This window comes from Mirounga leonina, unplaced genomic scaffold (assembly GCF_011800145.1).
Source record: "Mirounga leonina isolate KUSES-001 unplaced genomic scaffold, KU_Mleo_1.0 Mir_94, whole genome shotgun sequence".
Lineage (NCBI taxonomy): Eukaryota > Metazoa > Chordata > Mammalia > Carnivora > Phocidae > Mirounga > Mirounga leonina.
Window position 1 is genome coordinate 42,865,640 of NW_023270855.1, and position 16,608 is coordinate 42,882,247.

Genomic DNA, 16,608 nt, shown 5'->3' on the forward strand with positions numbered 1-16,608 from the left:
GATCTCACGATGCTGAGATCATGACCTGAGCTGAAATCAAGAGTCAGATGCTCAACCGACTGAGCCACCTGGATGCCCCCCAAAAATGAATTTCTAAAAACTAACTCAAAATGGATCATACACCTACATAAGAGCTAAACCATAAAACTTCCAGAAGAATTTCTTCATGATCTTTGCTTATGCACAAAGTTAAGATATGACTCCAAAAGCATAATCCACAAAACAAATAATTGATAAGCCAAACTTCGTCAAAATTAAAAAAACTTGTACAGTTCAAGAGACACACACCGCTGACAAAAGGAAAAGACACACCATATCCTGGGAGAAAATATTTACAAATCCTGGATCTGATAAAGGATTGGTATCCAGAAAATGTAAAGAATTCTTACAGTTCATTCATAAGACACATGGCTCAATTTAAAAATGAGCCAGATTTGAATAGCTGTTTCACCAAAGATATAGCCAACAAGGACATGAAAAGATGCTACAAATCTTCAGTGGTCAGGAAAACACAAATTAAAACCCCAAGGAGATGCCATTTCACATCCACTAGAACGGCTCTAATCAAAGAGAGACAACTGCAAGAGTTGGCAAGGCTGTGGAGCAACCGAACGCTCACATGCTGCTGATGGGAACGTAGTAGAACGATAGGGCTACTGTGCAGAAGCTCACCTGTTTCGTAAAAAGTTGAACAAGCTCTTACCATGTGACAGCCACCTTCTAGGAATCTACTCCAGAGGAATGAAGATATATGTCCACAAAGACTTGTACGTCACAGCAGTATTATTTGTAACAGCCACAAACTGGAAACAATCTAAATATTCATCAATTAGTGAAAAAAATGGATGAACAAAATGTGGCATATCCATGCAGTGGAATATTATTCAGGAATAAAGAAAGAAGCTGATACAAGCTGCAGCCTAGATGAACCTCAAAAACATTCTAAAGAAGCCAGACACAAAAGACCACATTTTATATGATTCCATTTATAGGAAATGTCCAGAATAGGCAAATCTATAGAGACAGAAAGCGTTTGCCTGAGGATGAGGGTGGGAGTGGGGATTAACTGCACATGGGCATGAGGGAATTTTCAAAATGATGAAAATATTCTAAGATGGGACAGTGGTCATGGCTGCACAATTCCATTTACCAAAAATCTTTGAGCACTTAAAATGGGTGAATGTTAAAGTGCATAATGCAAATTATGCCTCAATAAAACTATTAAAAAATCAGCGATGCGAACTGGAGGAAGAGTAGAGAAGCACAATTAGGCAACCTTTGCATCCGATATACCTGAGTGTCCTCAGGTTCAAGTAACATAGTTGTTACACCTCCTCTATGTGCTCGGTGATGGGTACACGACAAAAGACACTATGTACCAGGTTAAGACAGGCAAACAGGCCGTTCCCTGGTGGGATCCAGTGAGGACATGCATAGAGATGGGGCACCAGGCTGACCAGAGATGCTTTCCTGCAGGAGTAACATCTACACCGACACCCTGAAGAACTATTTCAGAGAGGCCAAGTGGGGACAAATGCCAGGTCACAGTGGCCTTCTATGCCATGCTACAGAGTTTGGGTTTTTATCCTGAACTGTAAAGCTCGGAAAAGAGAACAGGGAACCGGGGCTCAGCTCCGTTAGAGAGAAAAACATCTGTGTACCACTAGAGATGAAACTGGGAACAGCAAGTCTGGGCTAATCACTATGAGAACAGTTTTCGGTTGTACAATGTTACGTCATCATGAGCAGGAGTAGAGAACAGCAGTGCTCACCTTTGGGGTGAAGAGGAGTGGGCTCTGCTGTTGGTTGTGGAGAGCAATCCATGGGACCACAACAAAAGGACATGGGAAGTCAAGCAGATGAGTCTAGCTGAATAAAGCTCACAGTCCACTCTGCATGCATGGGCTCTTTGGTTCTGAGCAAGAGGGTGTAGATTACAAGGAAAGAGCTGTTCTTACTTTACAGGAAAATGACCCTTCTCCCACAGCACAAAGCCCGCAGATAATCTGGCTCCCTCTGCTTTGGCACAAAGGGGCTTGCTTCTATGATGCAAGGTCCGTCACGGTACTGGGCAGCAGCCCTGCACACACCGGACACGAGGCTGGATGGACCAGACACTGCTTCTGTCCAGCGAGCTGGACTGAGTGTGGGCATCTGGTCTCAATTCTTGACAACACTACCAGTTAGCTGGTGAATCAGGTCAGCTGGCCCTTCTGAGGCTGTTTCCTTATACTAAAATGAACCACGCTAACTACCCGGTGGGGAGTCCTGAGAGGCCCTGGTGAGAATCAACAGTGTTTATGTGTGAAACATGTGCTAATGGGATGTTATGTGGGAGAGACATACCCTTCCAAAGACTTGAAAAATAAAGTGGTCATTCAGGTATAATCATCACCCAGTGGATAAGACTGATCATGGCTGACTTTTGGAAAAGTGTGAATGAAGAGTTTCTTGACATTCCAAACCACAGTAACCAGCGTGTAATCTTAGGAAGGCAGCTCTGGAATGTGGCTGTATTTGGAGAAGTAGAAACTAAACACAGGAGTCGGGTTCTCTCATATTTGGAGGAGCAGACAAACCACCACGGGAATTTGCCTGCACTGCACCCCGAGCTGCACCCCAGCCGTAGGTCCCCGAGGAGGCATCTATGAATGAATGTGTGGTTTAAGAATTTTCTAGTGACTTTTATGTGCACCGAAGTTAAGCACCTCTGGCCCAGAGTTTTAGAAAGGAGCTGGACATTTTGGTTCTAGACGGTCAACAGGCCAGCCGCATTCCATCAGGGAACTTGTGTTCTATGGCACTGAGTGAAGAAAAGGGGAAATCCAAGAGGAGTGATTTGGAAAGCAGCAAGTAACATGCATGTTTTTCACCCAAACCCGTTCTTATAAAATACACACACGTCTCTCCGAAGACTGCTTTTGCTATACATCTGGCTCCTCTCTTATTTTCACAGGAACATTTTACTTTGTCCAATGTATTTTTTCACTGGAAGGCAATAAAAAGATGATTTACTTCTCATATTTAAAAAATAAAACAAGCAAGGATAAGATATTAGGAGTGTACTCTTTATTTCTCTTTGGTCTCTTAACACAAAAGACATGCGTTCTATAAATAAAAGGAAGATTTGCTGGGGGACAATGACTTTGGGGGCGTGGGAGGAGCAGAATTTCTACCTACGCCCAGCTCTGTGGCCGAGTCAAAAGGCTGGTCTTCAGCTCCCATCCTGGCTTTGTTCTCAGGTGAAACCTGGAAGACAAGGCTGTGTGTGTTATCTGGGAAGGGGAATGGCCCAGGACAGCAGTCCTGTGCTCAGAGCTGGTCCACTGAGCACGACATCTCCCCCACCCGCTGGTTATACCCTTTTCACAGTATCCTTGGGTGAGAACTCTCCTTTTCACAGGGCTCCTGGAAAGGCTCGAACACCAAAGAGCCAGCCCAGCCATTTGCAAACATCCCCCTCGGACTGAGGAGCCGACTGCTGAAGACTGTGAAAATGCTGGTGTTGGCCCGCTTGTGCTGAGCCCATCCAGATCAAAACACTGGCCTCAGGTGCGGCGGCTAACTTCCACACCAGGAGGTGGCAGCGGACTTAGGAAGGTTACTACGAGAGCAGCAGATCATGAGGGAAATGATCTATCAGTCTCAATGGCAAAATCTGTGCCACCGTCCTGAGGACCTGGGAGGCCCACTCGTTAGCCCACTGACTGATCCTTAACCCCTCCACGACCTAGGCTGGCCAGGACTGCTTCTAGTTCACAGGAGGGCTTATAACAAGATGGGCATGGACACACTTCTCTCCAACAGGAAACACCGACCCCACCGCCTTCCAAGTCTACCTCTGTAGGCAAACCGAGGGGGAGTGAGAAATGCTGGGGCTCCACCACGAGCCCAGGCTCAACTGCATCAGATTGTTGAGTCTTTTAAAATAAAAACATAATTTTCAAGTGCTTGTAGCAGAGGCCCAGCTCCTAAGTGGCAGCTAACAAAGGTACTTCCCTCCGGATACATGGCGAATGCACACACTCGTAAACCTTGTGGTACTGGGGTGGGAAAGACGTCTCAGGCTCCACACTGTGCCTTTCTGAACATGCTTCCAGGACACCCCAGGCAGGCAGCAAGGGACAGGAGACCAGCCAGGTGGAGAAGGGGGCCCTAAGACCGAGTCTTGCGTGAAAGGAACCGTATCCTCTTTGAGTCTGTACTGGAAGCATTTTAGAAAACCAGATTTTGGCAGCAGCAGTTGAAGGACAGCCCCACTGCCCAGTGCACTGGTAACAGAAGTGTCCTCCTGTTCGGGTCCCGCTGTGCGACACTGAGGTCCCATCCAGGGAGGAGGAAGGAGCATGGAGTCTCTTCAAGAGGTCATTTGCTAATATCGGAGGAAGAAATACGAAATCTGTTCTTTGCAGCAGCAAGAGATTCTTTCGGCCTCAAGTTCTCTGCCATAAAGTCAGCTTTGCTCGAATTTAAGGCCCACCTTGCTGGTCGTTCTACTGAGGGCTGGAGGGAGGCCAGGCCCCTGGAATTGGCGAGGGGATGGAGAAGCAGTGGACTGGCAGGGTAGACGAGGTTACTGGACCAAGCCAGCCATGGCTGGTGGAAGGACCATGTCCCTGGTTAGGTTCTAGAGGTACCAACGGTCAATGTACCCTAGAAGCATCACAATGAGGAAAATGATCCAAGAATGACAGATGGGCGAGAATCTGGCCGGACCTGCTGTTTCCTTGCTGGTCAGGTGAGGAATGAAAGTGGGGGTGGGGAATCTGAGTGAGCGCCCTGGTGGCCGTGGGAGGTAACCACAGGGGCACCCGGAGCCTCCAGTGACCGGCTGGGAACTCCCACCTAGAAGAGCGGCCCGCCGTAACTCAGCCCACTCGCTAAGCCTACGGTTAAAAAAAGTCCTCTGATGGCGGGTGTGAATACAAACCCCGTGAGCACCTTGCTAGAGGACCAGTTGAGAGTGCACTGATCCTGGACACGCGAGGGCTCAGAGGCGACCCCAAGTGCCGTGCGAGGCCTCAGGACCCTGGGACCCGAACGTGGGAGCAGACGCCGCCTTTCTCGTGGTGGGCGGTTTGCCACTGAAACACGTATTCGCCTTTAGTGTCTTTGAACGTTTTCTTCTCCCAAAGAATGTTCACTTAAAAAAAAAGTACTTTTCTTTCCAGTTTCTTTCAAGTGTTTCTTTGTTTCAATTTCGGTCTGTTTCTTTCAAGTATCTTTTTTTTCTTCTTCTTCTTCTGTTACTCCTCAACAAGATGAAAAGACCTCACTGAAATCCCAAAAGTCTACACGGGAAGAGCTTCTGTTCTCCCTGGTTGCCCAGCAGTGAGGACCAAGTCCTCTGTGCCCTTGGATGGAAGAGGGAGGTGCATGGCGCTGTGGGGGCACCACCGCAGACAACGAGGACACCCCGAGCGCGTCCTTCCTCCCCCAGCCGCACCCCAGCTGCCACCAGGCTGGGTCACGGCAGCCACCCCATTGCAGACTGGCCACACCATGGCTGGAGAGCAGCAGGCGAGGAGAAGCGTCAGACGGCAGGCCTTCTGCAGGTGGCAGGTGGGAGCTGGGCTTGGATGGAGCCTGTGTACGTGAGGACCAGCAAAGCAGTCCCGTGTCACCAGCTGCGGAACCCAGAGGGGCTCTGCCCCACGCGGTGCCCCTTGGTGACCTAGGCTTGAAGGTCCCGAGCGCAGCGCGGTGAGGGAGGATGTAAGCACCTGGAAAAGCTGTACCTCCAGCGAGCTCACATTCACCCCATCTTCTGGTCTCCCACCTCTCCCAAGAGGGCCTGTCCCTGGAAGGGAGTGCCTATGTTTGTACCAGATCCCTACCCCGCCACAGCCCCCGCTCTGCCTTAGATGGTGAGGAGAGGGATGCAGCCCACGCCAACCCCTCCCTCGTGACATGCCATGGGGGCCATAAACGTCCAGCAGTCCGTCTCTGGGTCATACATCTCCACCGAGCTGAGGTTCGACTGTCCGTCATAGCCCCCCACGGCGTAGAGGCGCCCACAACTGGCCACCAGGGAGACCCGGCTCCGGCGTGTGTGCATGGGGACGATCAGGCACCACTGGTCGGCCACGGAGCTGTACATCTCGGCGATGCTGAGGAAGCCAGAGCCGTCGTAGCCCCCACAGACGAACATCTTGCTTCCCAGGGAGGCGGCTCCGTGCCGACAGCGCTTGTTGAGCATGCCGGCGGCGGGGTGCCAGGTGGCCGTGTGGTGGTTGTAGTGCTCCACCTGCAGCAGGGAGAGAGGCACAGGTCCGGCGGGTGGAGCCAAAGCTCGGGCCGCTCGGGGGCTCGCGGCGCACGGCGGCTCACGCGAGTCAGACTCCAGCGAGAGGCCCGCGTTCCGCAGTGGCACACCTGCTCTCGGGCTGATTGAGGGACCCCGCCCACTCTGACCCCTCTGTTCTTCGTCCCAGGAAACAAAGGCGTTGCCCGAGGATGCGCTGCTATAGAGTGGCAGAGGCGGGAGGAGAGCAGGGTCTCCTGAAATCTGTCCAGAGCGCGGCACTGACTGATGCCATGGATCTACCACCAGGTGGCGGTTGAGGTTTTTTAAAGAATAAATGCAATTTCCAACAAATTACCCAGAATACAACTATTTGCAAATTCGCACTGTCTATAGTTGAGCTTACTCTGGGCAGGGATTTTGCCAGCTCTCATGCAGCGTTCAGCGGAGAACTGAGCGGGGCGGGGTGAGGGTGGCATGGCTATACTCTACCCCTCCTCTGTGCCCACTGGCTCCAGTCTGGGAAGAATCTCCGAGCACGTGGCAGATGGCCTGAAACCTCTTTAGATGACGCGTTGCCCAGTTATGGCAAGGCTGAAGTTTCTTCGGAAGAACTGCCTTTCAAAATTATACTCAAAGGTGGGGGCGGTGCCTGAGTGGCTCAGTTGGTTAAGCGTCCGACTCTTGATTTCAGCTTAGGTCAAGATCTTAGGGTTGTGAGACTGAGCCTTGTGTTGGGCTCCACATTCAGTGGGGTGTCTGCTTCTCTCCTTCTCCCTCTCCCCCTGCCCCTCACTCACCCCACTTGTGCTCTCTCTCTCTCCAAAATAAATACATCTTTCCTTAAAAACAAAACTATTCTCCAAGATGGAAGGAGTGAGTGCCCTTAGCCCCGGGGGAGCCCAGACTCACGCTGCTGAAGATCTGCAGACCGTCGTGGCCACCCGACACATATATCCTGCCCTCAAACACCGTCACCCCAGCAGCACTGCGACTTGAGCTCATCGGGGTCACCACTGTCCACCTGCAGGGAAGAGCCAGAGGAGGGAGCCATGAGATGCAGAGCTGCCATCCTCCCAGGACAGCTCAGGAGGGGCGGGGCAAACCGTGCAGTGTTCCTTCTCATCCTGGACAATCTCCCCACCTCTGTAGGCACTCAAAATTAGCATGTCCTAAACAAGGCTCCTCTCTCTTACAGACGTGCTCCTACCCGGTCCTGTGGATGGGACCACTGGCCATCTAGCTGTCCTACTCAGATTCAGTGTTTTCATGGCCTCTCTTCTCCCTCATCCTTAACATTCCTGTGGTCATCAAGTCCACCTGGCCTGCCTTCTAGTCATTGCCTGCTCCAATCCCACTACCTCTGGCCTAGCTCGGGCCTCCCCCCGGGACAGCCTGCCGCAGCCTCTGCACAGGCCACCTGGCTTTCAGACCCTGCCCATCCCGACCCCGTGCAGCACGCCCCTCAGGGGGCTCCTCACTGTTTCCTCCAAGGCAGAGTCCGAGTTCCCTATGTGGTTCTTTATCTCTCAGGCCTCATCTATTTCCACTTTCACCGCCTGCCATGTGCCACCCACACTGACTCCTCACGAGCACTTTCCTTCTTCTGGGTCTCTCCTCGTGCTGTCTCCCTGCCTATGATGCGCATCTCCCACTATCTGTGATGGGTCACCTCTCAGAAGTCTTCCCTGCCACCCTGCCTCTCCCTGCCAGCTGTGGTAAAGATGAAGGTGCTCCCCACCCTGCACCCAAGAGCTCCAGACAGAGGCCCCCAGGGTAGGACAATCACGATGTACCCGTGGCCCCAGCGGACCGGCTGCTACTTAAGCATCTCAGACACCCAGCTTGATACACAGTCAGTTGGTTAAGTGAATGGAATGTTGGCTGAAAAGCATTCTGATGAATCCATTCAATGAACTGGCTTATGAGAAGATTCAAATACTGAAATGAAAAATTTGGGCTAACCTTGCCAGCTGTTTTCCAAAGAGTATTCCACAAAATAAGATGGTGACAGGCATTATGTCACCGGAGAATTTTTCAGTCCTTAAAATGTTACTATGTTTGATGGAAATTAAGAACTCTGGCAGTACGGACATCAATGTCTTCCAAGCTTACCCAACCACATAGCATTTCTTGCCCCTCTAAATCACATCCTACCCAAATCATACCTCTCCTACTTTGGAAGGTGTTGTTCATTTATTTCTCATCCCTTTCCACCTGCACTCCCATTAAAGTGGGCTGATTTAACAAAGAGGTACAGAGCATTAAATAAACATCTCCAACTACCTAGGTAGACTACTATTTATTTTTAAAATTTATTCAATCCTTCATCCATTGAACCAAAAGTTATTAAATACCTATTATACGCAAGGTACGACAGGGGCTGAAACGGTGAGTAAGATACTCTCTATCCTTGAGAAGTTTAAATAAAACACTGCTGTTCTCATTCTCATACTGTCTGTTTAACCAGTTCCAGTTTTCCCAGGGGAGCTGGAGTCCTTACTTGTCTGTCTCAGGTGAGTAGGTCTCCACAGAGCTGAGAGAAGAGTTGCCATCATAGCCCCCACAGACGTAGATCTGCCCATCCAGCACGACTGTCCCCATGGCGCTGAAAAAAGACAGAGCTGTCATGCAGCCAGGCCTCAGACCTCCTAGGCCAGCCTTGCACGCTCCCTGGGAGATCCACCTGACCACCAGCTGCCTCTTTCTAGAGCAGATCCTAGCCCCACGTGTGAGACTAAGTGTAAAAGTAAGGAGAAAGCAGCTGCTCTGCAGTGCCCCCTGCCGGGGTTCCCTCGGGGGGCCCCCTCTCCGCCCTGGCTGTGTCTGAAACGCTCACCTTCCACCTGGCTGTGCTCAAGGTGTCATTATGTCAACGTCCTCTCCTGCTCACAAAGCCGTCCCGGACCCCTCAGCAAGAATCAGTCCCTCCTGGCCCCACGCTGCCAGAGCAGCTTCTTTATCCCAGTACTTGTCGTCGTCGTGGTCACTCATTCACCCCTCAGATCCCATGAGGCACTCAGGAGGAGGTGTGCCGTCCCAGGCCCTAGATCCACAGTGCCGAGGCGAGCCGAAGCTCCTGCCCACCGGGGCTCGTTCTGGCACCTGGGGGTGTCGGGAAGCCACCTGTCGCCTCGTAACAAGTGGGGACCTCCTGGAAGACAGGGGTCTTCCTCCATGTGACTCTGACCATGCTTCGTGTCGTGCTTTGTACGGGTTTGTTGTGTTAGCCTGATTTCCCTATTTAATTCACTGTGAAGTTTGACAGATGTCTTTTCATGACAGATGTGGCTCGACGGCCCCTACTTCGCTCCATGGGTGACGCTATGCTCCCGCTGTGCACTGATGGAGGTCCTCTGTGCTTGCCATTTGCCCCCCTCACCCCAACCACCAAGGAAGCAGCACCATCTTCATGGCACAGATGAGCAGCTGCAGCTGGGGAGGTTGGGTCCTTCTCTGGGCTGCCTGAGAGGCAGGCCTTGGATTTAAATGAGACGAGCCGACTCCCATGCTGCCCACCATGCCCCCCTCTCCTCAGATCAAAGACCCCACAGTCTGGCATAATCATATAATCTGTTCTACCCCATGCCTCATGAGAAATTAAACATGCCTGCCAGGCTGCCCAATTCACTGTTCTCAAATCTGATGCTGAAGAGTCAAAATGCATCTGGGTGGCCGACAAACAGGAAAATAAAATATACCAGGCTTACTGCCACCTTTCAAATGTACACAGCAAACCAAACTGATCCGTGCAATGTCCCTTTAGGGACACCGTAACAGATCCCCTCAACTGGCCCAGAAGAGGAAAAGGACTTTGGCCTCAGGCAAGGACTGTGGGAAGACCACAAATTCACTAGACACTGTCACTATCCTTCCAGAAGTGGACAGAAGTAACAACACAGGAGTTAAACAACAATACAAGAGAGAAGAGATGCCACAAAACTGAGTGAGGTTAACTATTAACTAAGTGGTAAAGGCCAGTGTGAAGAGGGGAGGGGGCCTGGCATGGAACACTGCAGGCCAAGGGGAAGGATGATGGCAGGAAGGAGCTTGTCAGCACGGGCATGACAGAGAGCCATGTGGGACGGCAGGAGAGAGGTGACTCAGAACATTGTTCGGCAGCCTGTAATTTCAAAGGGATGAAATGGAGCTGGGTCCATGCTACTAATAACAGGGCATTAACCACAGTGAGGGAAGGGGGTGCCCAGAGGAATTTCCTCCCAGACAACACTCCAAACTCTGTGACATCAAAGCAAGGAGTTGCCCAGAGCAGACACCCCAGGAAGAACAACGGGTTGCAGTGAAAGCAAAAAGGGCACTCATGGCTGGAGAAATGGAGTAATGAGTCATCCGAGGCCACAGAAGGTTGCAAGGCACCCAAGGAGCAGAAAAGGGAAGCTCTGAGGTAGGGAGAGGGGCGGGGGAAGGAACCACAAGACTGTTAGCTCAGGGAAGAGCAGATCATGTATATAAATTCTTTTCTTCCCAAACAAACCTACTGTGACCCTTTGTGAATCTAGTCTTATTGGTATGTACAAAGGCAGACTCCTCCTGGCCCGAGGCCACACACTAACACTGCAGAACGTGGTCTGTGTACCTCCTGGCCTGACACTTCTTCTTCCTCGCCACACAGGCAGTTGCTTGATCTTACACACAGAAAACCCACAGCGGGTCCAGACAAAGGAGCCTATCAGGCAAATGCTTGGGCCACAGAATTTACAAAACAGAAAGGCCCTCGAAGAGCATCTGCCCCAGTGGTTTTCAAACTGCCCCTTTCAAAAACAACTCATGTAACTTTCCCCCTAAAGTTGGGCATCTGTGAAGAAAGCTCAATTCGTGAGACAGAAATGCAGAACTGTTCTGGTTATAGGGGTACAGACCACTTCCTCTCCTCTGTCAGCCCCGGAAGAGAAAGCTGAGCGCCACTTGAAACTGCTGATCCAGCGTGGCCCCACTGAAGGCAGAAGAAGAGAAGACCTTGTTCAGCGATCCCCCCCTCTCCAGAGCCCAGCCGTGCACATGCTCCACACATGTCTGACGGAAGGGAAGACTCAAGCACTTGAGCACTGAGAAGGCTGAATGGAGGCGCCATTCGGATGCCCTCTAACTCTTCTTCAGGAAATCTGAGCAGGCAAGGGATGGAGGAGACAAGTATCTGAGTGTGTTAAGAGACATGAACTTGGTCCACCTATGTGCTCACACCTGGTGGGGGGAGGCGGGGTGACTGAAGTGAAGCATGTTGCTATGGCTCACATATTCCCAGGGTGGCAGAAGCACATGTGTGGCAGAGATCCGGGGGGTGGCATGGGGGTGGGGAAGAGAGTATAAAGGACAACACTTCTCATGTCCTTTCATCACTAATAAAGTTAAATCCTCCTTATTCTTCAAGTTTCAACTTTAATCCCACCTCCTCCCTGAAATCTTCCAGATGTTTCCATCCAGTTTCTTTGCCTTCTAGAATCTTCCGTAACATACGTTTTCCATTCTTATCTGATACTTAAATAACAATACAACTTCCACATGTCCATGTCTCATCTCCCCAAGCTCCTCAAAGGACAAGGCAAGGATTTTACTTTTGAGCAGACGGGGCTGAACTCCCGGGAGTGGCAGTGGCTGGCCTGGCTGCAGGAAACTCCCAGGCCGGCTTGTGTTTTGTATTATTATGTGCCCCTGCCTGTCTAGTGTGGTACTCCCCAGATGCTCAGTGTGTATGCTCGGGCTGCACGAGTGGCTTCCAGAATACCTTCTCTTGCTATTCATGCTCCGCACTCTGGTCCACGTGTCCGTCTCTGGGTTGTAGACCTCCACAGTGCTCAGCCGTAGCTGGCCATCATAACCCCCAATTGCATAGAGAAGCCCGTTCACCACAGCCACACCGACGCGGCTGCGGGCTGTTGTCATGGGATGGCACTTCTCCCAGCGATTGGCGATGGGGTCGAACACTTCCACCACATTCAGGGAATCACCTGCATAAAAATTTGCTACTCAAATTAAAACAAATGAGACCACGTGTTTAGATCACAGCTGTTGGGCATTGATTACATGGAATGTTCGACTTGACTCTATCGGTTCTTCCCACAGAAATACTCAAGCCAGATGGGCCCACTAAGACGCTTCAGCCGTGCTAACCTCAAACTGAATTCTTCAAGGAAAATCAGAATCAGACAGGAGGCATTCACTTTCTAGAGGGCAGTTTTAAACTGCAATGAGGTATGCCGCCCACTTAAGGCCAAAGCCGAAGGGAGATGGAACACTGTTTCCCCAGTGCAGGAGGCACGCCCACAGGGAAGGGCATGGGTCCCCCTGCCGACTTTCACTTACTAGTGTGTGACCCTGGGCAAGGTGCTTTGTATCCCCATCTTCTGTTCTCACATGTGACATGGAGATAATCTCTATGGCAGAGTTGTCGTCAGGATTAAATGACAGAATAGGCAAAGCACCTAGCATAGTTCTAGAACACACTAAGTGCCCAATAAATAGTAGTTACAGTAGCCAGGAATGATGATTCCAACCCTACCATTTACAACAGGGTTTTTTTTTTTTTTTTTTGATCAAATAAAATAATCCCCCCTCCCTGTTTTATTCTATTGTGGGGCACTTCGCACCTACCACACTTCAGTGTTTACTAGCTGAGGACACCCCCTTTCCAGGACACATGGTTAACAAGCATATGGTAAACAGACTGGTAAACAGACCCATCTCTCATTAAGCTTCCATTAAAAATGAGACTGCCCAGGACTGCCCACCACCTGCCCCCCTCCGTGAGCCTGGACTAACCCAGAGAAAAAGCCGGCCTTCACGTGGGAGGTGACTCCACCCTTTGCCATTATGCCACCAAGATTCAGGAGTCCACACTGTCCTCCCCATGAAATCTCCACTGCCCTGCAGTGGTGCCTGGGTGGCCAGGAGGGCAGGGGGCCTCATGAGCTTGCCTGAAAAATTGGCTGGGTAAGAGCTGCCGAGAACATGCCGACTCCAAAGCATGTGTGCTCTGCGTGGGAGGCAGCAGGTGGAGAGAAAGCAGTATTATGGATAGTGATGACCGTGTATTTGGAGAATTCTCCTTCTTATGGTGACGACATACAGTCTAACCCCAGAGATCCATATGACCAAACGTGATTAGCCTGGTAACAGCTGGGTCCTGGACTGCATTCTCTCCAGGGCTGGTATTTAGCTCTGATATTCTGATTTGATGGTATTCATACCTGACATGCTTTCACTGCATAGTATAATAGCTGTATCAAATCAAGAGGGATCAGGGTGTGACACACAAAGGAGGGGATCAGAGGACCAGGTCAGGTTGTTTGGTGCCTTTTTATCCACAAAATCCCAGACAGGGCCCTGCAAAGGGGAGGTGCAAGATACCTGCTGAGTTGAGGCCCCCCACGGCATAGATAAGGCCCGTGATGGACGTGCAGCAGCGAGGCCGAGTTCTGAAAGCCGGCAGGTGGGGCCGGCGCTCCGGCATGAGGTGATAGTCCTTTGCTTCGTCTACCAGGTCCCTGGAATAAGGTGTCGCATGTTACGACAAGGAGGTATTCTCCCCACGTGGTCTACATTCGTATTTCCGAGTCTGGCTGCCCCACCCCCAACTGGAAGGGAAACATGGGAGGAAAAGCCTTCTGGAAGGCTTGGTCTTGAACCCAAGTGAGTCCAGGGGGAACCACACACAGCTACTGAAACATGCTCAGAATCAGAGGGGCAGATGAGCAGAGCCCACCTCAGCTAGAGTAATCAGAATGAGTATCTTCTAATAGGCACACACCTAGCAGGAGAACAGGGTGGTGGCTACAACAGCTGGGGTTGGGGAGGTTCGACAAGCAGCCTGCACCCTGTCACCACTAGACCCAGCTCTTCCTTCCTATCCATCTGGCCCGCACCCTGCAATGTACCATTTCTCACCCAGACTGTGGCAGCAGAAGCTGACTGCTGCTGACGGATGGCCCTGCCTCCAGTCCTGCCTCTCCAGTCCTCCAATCCACCCTCCACACTACAGCCCAAGCTGTCTAAGAACCTTTGATAGCTACCTACTGCCTACAGAATGAAGTTCAAACTCCAAAAGCCCCCTTGAGACTGCTTGTCACGGGGTCCCCCTACCTGCAGCCGCACCTCCACCCTCTCCTGCCACACACCTTCATACAGCTCACACACAGCCACTGACTTCCTCTGAACCTGCTGTGAATATGGCAAGCCGTCTGGAGGAAGGTGAACATTTTCCTTTGCTGTTCTACTTTTATAATGATCCTCCTATGCGGCTACCGCCTTCTGAGCTGTTTTGGGAGCTCTGCTGTGCCGCGTCATCACTGATTTACCCTGGGTAAAAGTTTCTCATGCTGGTAAACATGTCCCCCCTTGCCCATCACTGTGGACGGGCCCAAACCCACCTGAGGCCCAGTGCACTGACTAATGTTTCCTGGAGAGGACAAGGAGCCCCAGGGAGTCACCACTAAGTCAGCTCCTGGAGAAGCTAGGAATCCTCAAGGAGTGTAGGGAAGGAAGCCCCTTCTGCCTCGATGCTCCCTCATGGCATACTTCTTTGCCCAAGGGGTCAGACTCGGGCTCTTCCAGGCTCTAGACACAAGGCAGATCAATCTGCGTGCCGTGAATTAGGACTGACCACTCCAAATCCTTCTGCCCCTGAGCTGGAACACAAACAGCCTAAGTGGCCAAGTTCTCTTCTCTGCCTGCCCGCTCCCCCCACACCCCCGGCAGCATCCTGTGCAGGCCGGCCCTCGCTCACCTGCATTTGTGGCAGGAACGCACCAGGTCATCCTGCTGCACGCGGTCTGACAGGAACTGGGGCCGGCAGAGGGGCAGGCGGATATTGGACAACAGCTCGGGCAGGCAGGGCCCCCTCTGCTCCCGGTCATATCTGACCCAGGCCAACGCAGCTTCAAAGACCTGCCATGGCAGAGAGTGCAAGCCGTGTAGTTACTCCTCGCTCCCAGGGGCCACGTCCCCGGGCCCCCCAGTCTCAATCCCTCCACTCCCTATACTGAGGCAGTCCCTCAGGCCCATACATCTTTCCTCCTACTTATCTCCTGAAGTCACTGCTTTCTGGAAACTTCCCCAAGCTGCCCCATTTGGCCCAGCCTCTTGAAAGGCAAGCCTCGGTGACTATTAACAGCTTCCTGGCTTTCATCACGTCCTCCTAGTGAAAAGCTGCCCTTGGTTCCTTACTCCTTTGTGCATCTCCCCACACTGTCCACTTGTCTTCCCTCCTCAACCCCTCCACCCTCTGTTCTCACAGGCTGGTCAGTTCTCTGTGCACACTGTCCCTTTTACCTCGAAGGTCCCTCATATCCTCCTCTTCATCTAAACCCGCCCCCCTTTCCTTAAGGCCTGGTTCCAGATCGATGTTCTCTGGAGCTTGGCCAAAGGCTCCAGCCACAAGGGTACAACCCTTTAAAACCTGGGATCCAATGTATAACTGGTAAGTGAGCTGCTCCAGGTCATATTCATTAGTGGGAGAGCTTGGGACAGGGCTCGCTCTTGGGATGGGGCTCTTCCCTGCACCTGGAGTGCCCACATGGCCACACTCAGGGCCCCCTTTACTATTGCTCTTCGGACATTAGGGAAATGAGCTGAGTTGGGACTAACCTCCCAACAGCCTGGGGCTCCTCCTGCGGAAGCATCCCAAGCTGCTCTGCCTGGGGCCTTGGATAGTTTTCCCAGCGACTGGACCAGCAGAGGCCTTGCCGCAGAGGAGCTCCCGGCATCTGCAGGGCCAGGTCCAAGCGTCTCACCCCTGCACCGAAGCCCTTCGCTGTCCAGCCCTGGCCACCCTCTGCTCCAAGTAACGTCTCCTCACGGTCCTCTTCATGTGTCTGCGCCACACCTCTGCTGACCAAAGGGATCGCCTTTGCTCCTCTCTGACTGCTAACACCCTGCACTCTCATTTATTCACACTCTTCTTGACCACCCCCGGGAAGAGGTCTTCTTTGTCCTTCGAGGACCCTAGTCATTCAAAGAAGGCTTCGCCTCTTCAATCAGTTTCAGTCTGCCGGTGCTGACCACCACCTCCAGTCCTTTCCCCTCAGTAACTGATGCCAACGGGCTTTTGACCCTACTCCCTCTCTCCCAACCTCGTGCTCAGGGTCCCTCTGGCCCACCTCCTCCCCGCCGTCTCACCCAGCATGGGCTCCACGGCTTCTGAGGTGGGTGCCCTCAGTGCCCATGCTGTGCGCCTTCCTCCCTTAATCACGCCCACCTCGAAAAAGTCTCTACCCTGGTGAGGTCCAGCTCTCTAAGTTCATCCCCACCTGCACTCTGCACCTGCGCTAGCATATGCAGCTGACAGAGCTGGCTGGTCCTTTCTTCTCTTTTTTTTTTAATTTTTAAGTTTATCTATTCTTTTTAGTAAT

The 16,608-nt window shown here is 51.8% G+C and overlaps 1 protein-coding gene across 4 annotated transcripts in view; it reads right to left on the minus strand.

The window, feature by feature from the left end:
* Positions 1–3,379: 3,379 nt before the first annotated feature.
* KLHL18 (kelch like family member 18) overlaps positions 3,380–16,608 on the minus strand; it is a 51,855-nt gene continuing 38,626 nt past the window's right edge. For 3 of the 4 annotated variants that reach the window (XM_034997277.1, XM_034997280.1, XM_034997279.1), the window contains 6 exons: positions 14,985–15,145; positions 13,610–13,746; positions 11,988–12,225; positions 8,748–8,852; positions 7,157–7,268; positions 3,380–6,247 (listed from right to left, as the gene is read on the minus strand). In XM_034997277.1, coding sequence (XP_034853168.1) covers positions 5,861–6,247; positions 7,157–7,268; positions 8,748–8,852; positions 11,988–12,225; positions 13,610–13,746; positions 14,985–15,145 — 1,140 coding nt within the window. In that variant the 3' untranslated portion in view covers positions 3,380–5,860. The remainder of the gene's footprint in view (positions 6,248–7,156; positions 7,269–8,747; positions 8,853–11,987; positions 12,226–13,609; positions 13,747–14,984; positions 15,146–16,608) is intronic. The other variant, XM_034997278.1, reaches the window with a different exon arrangement.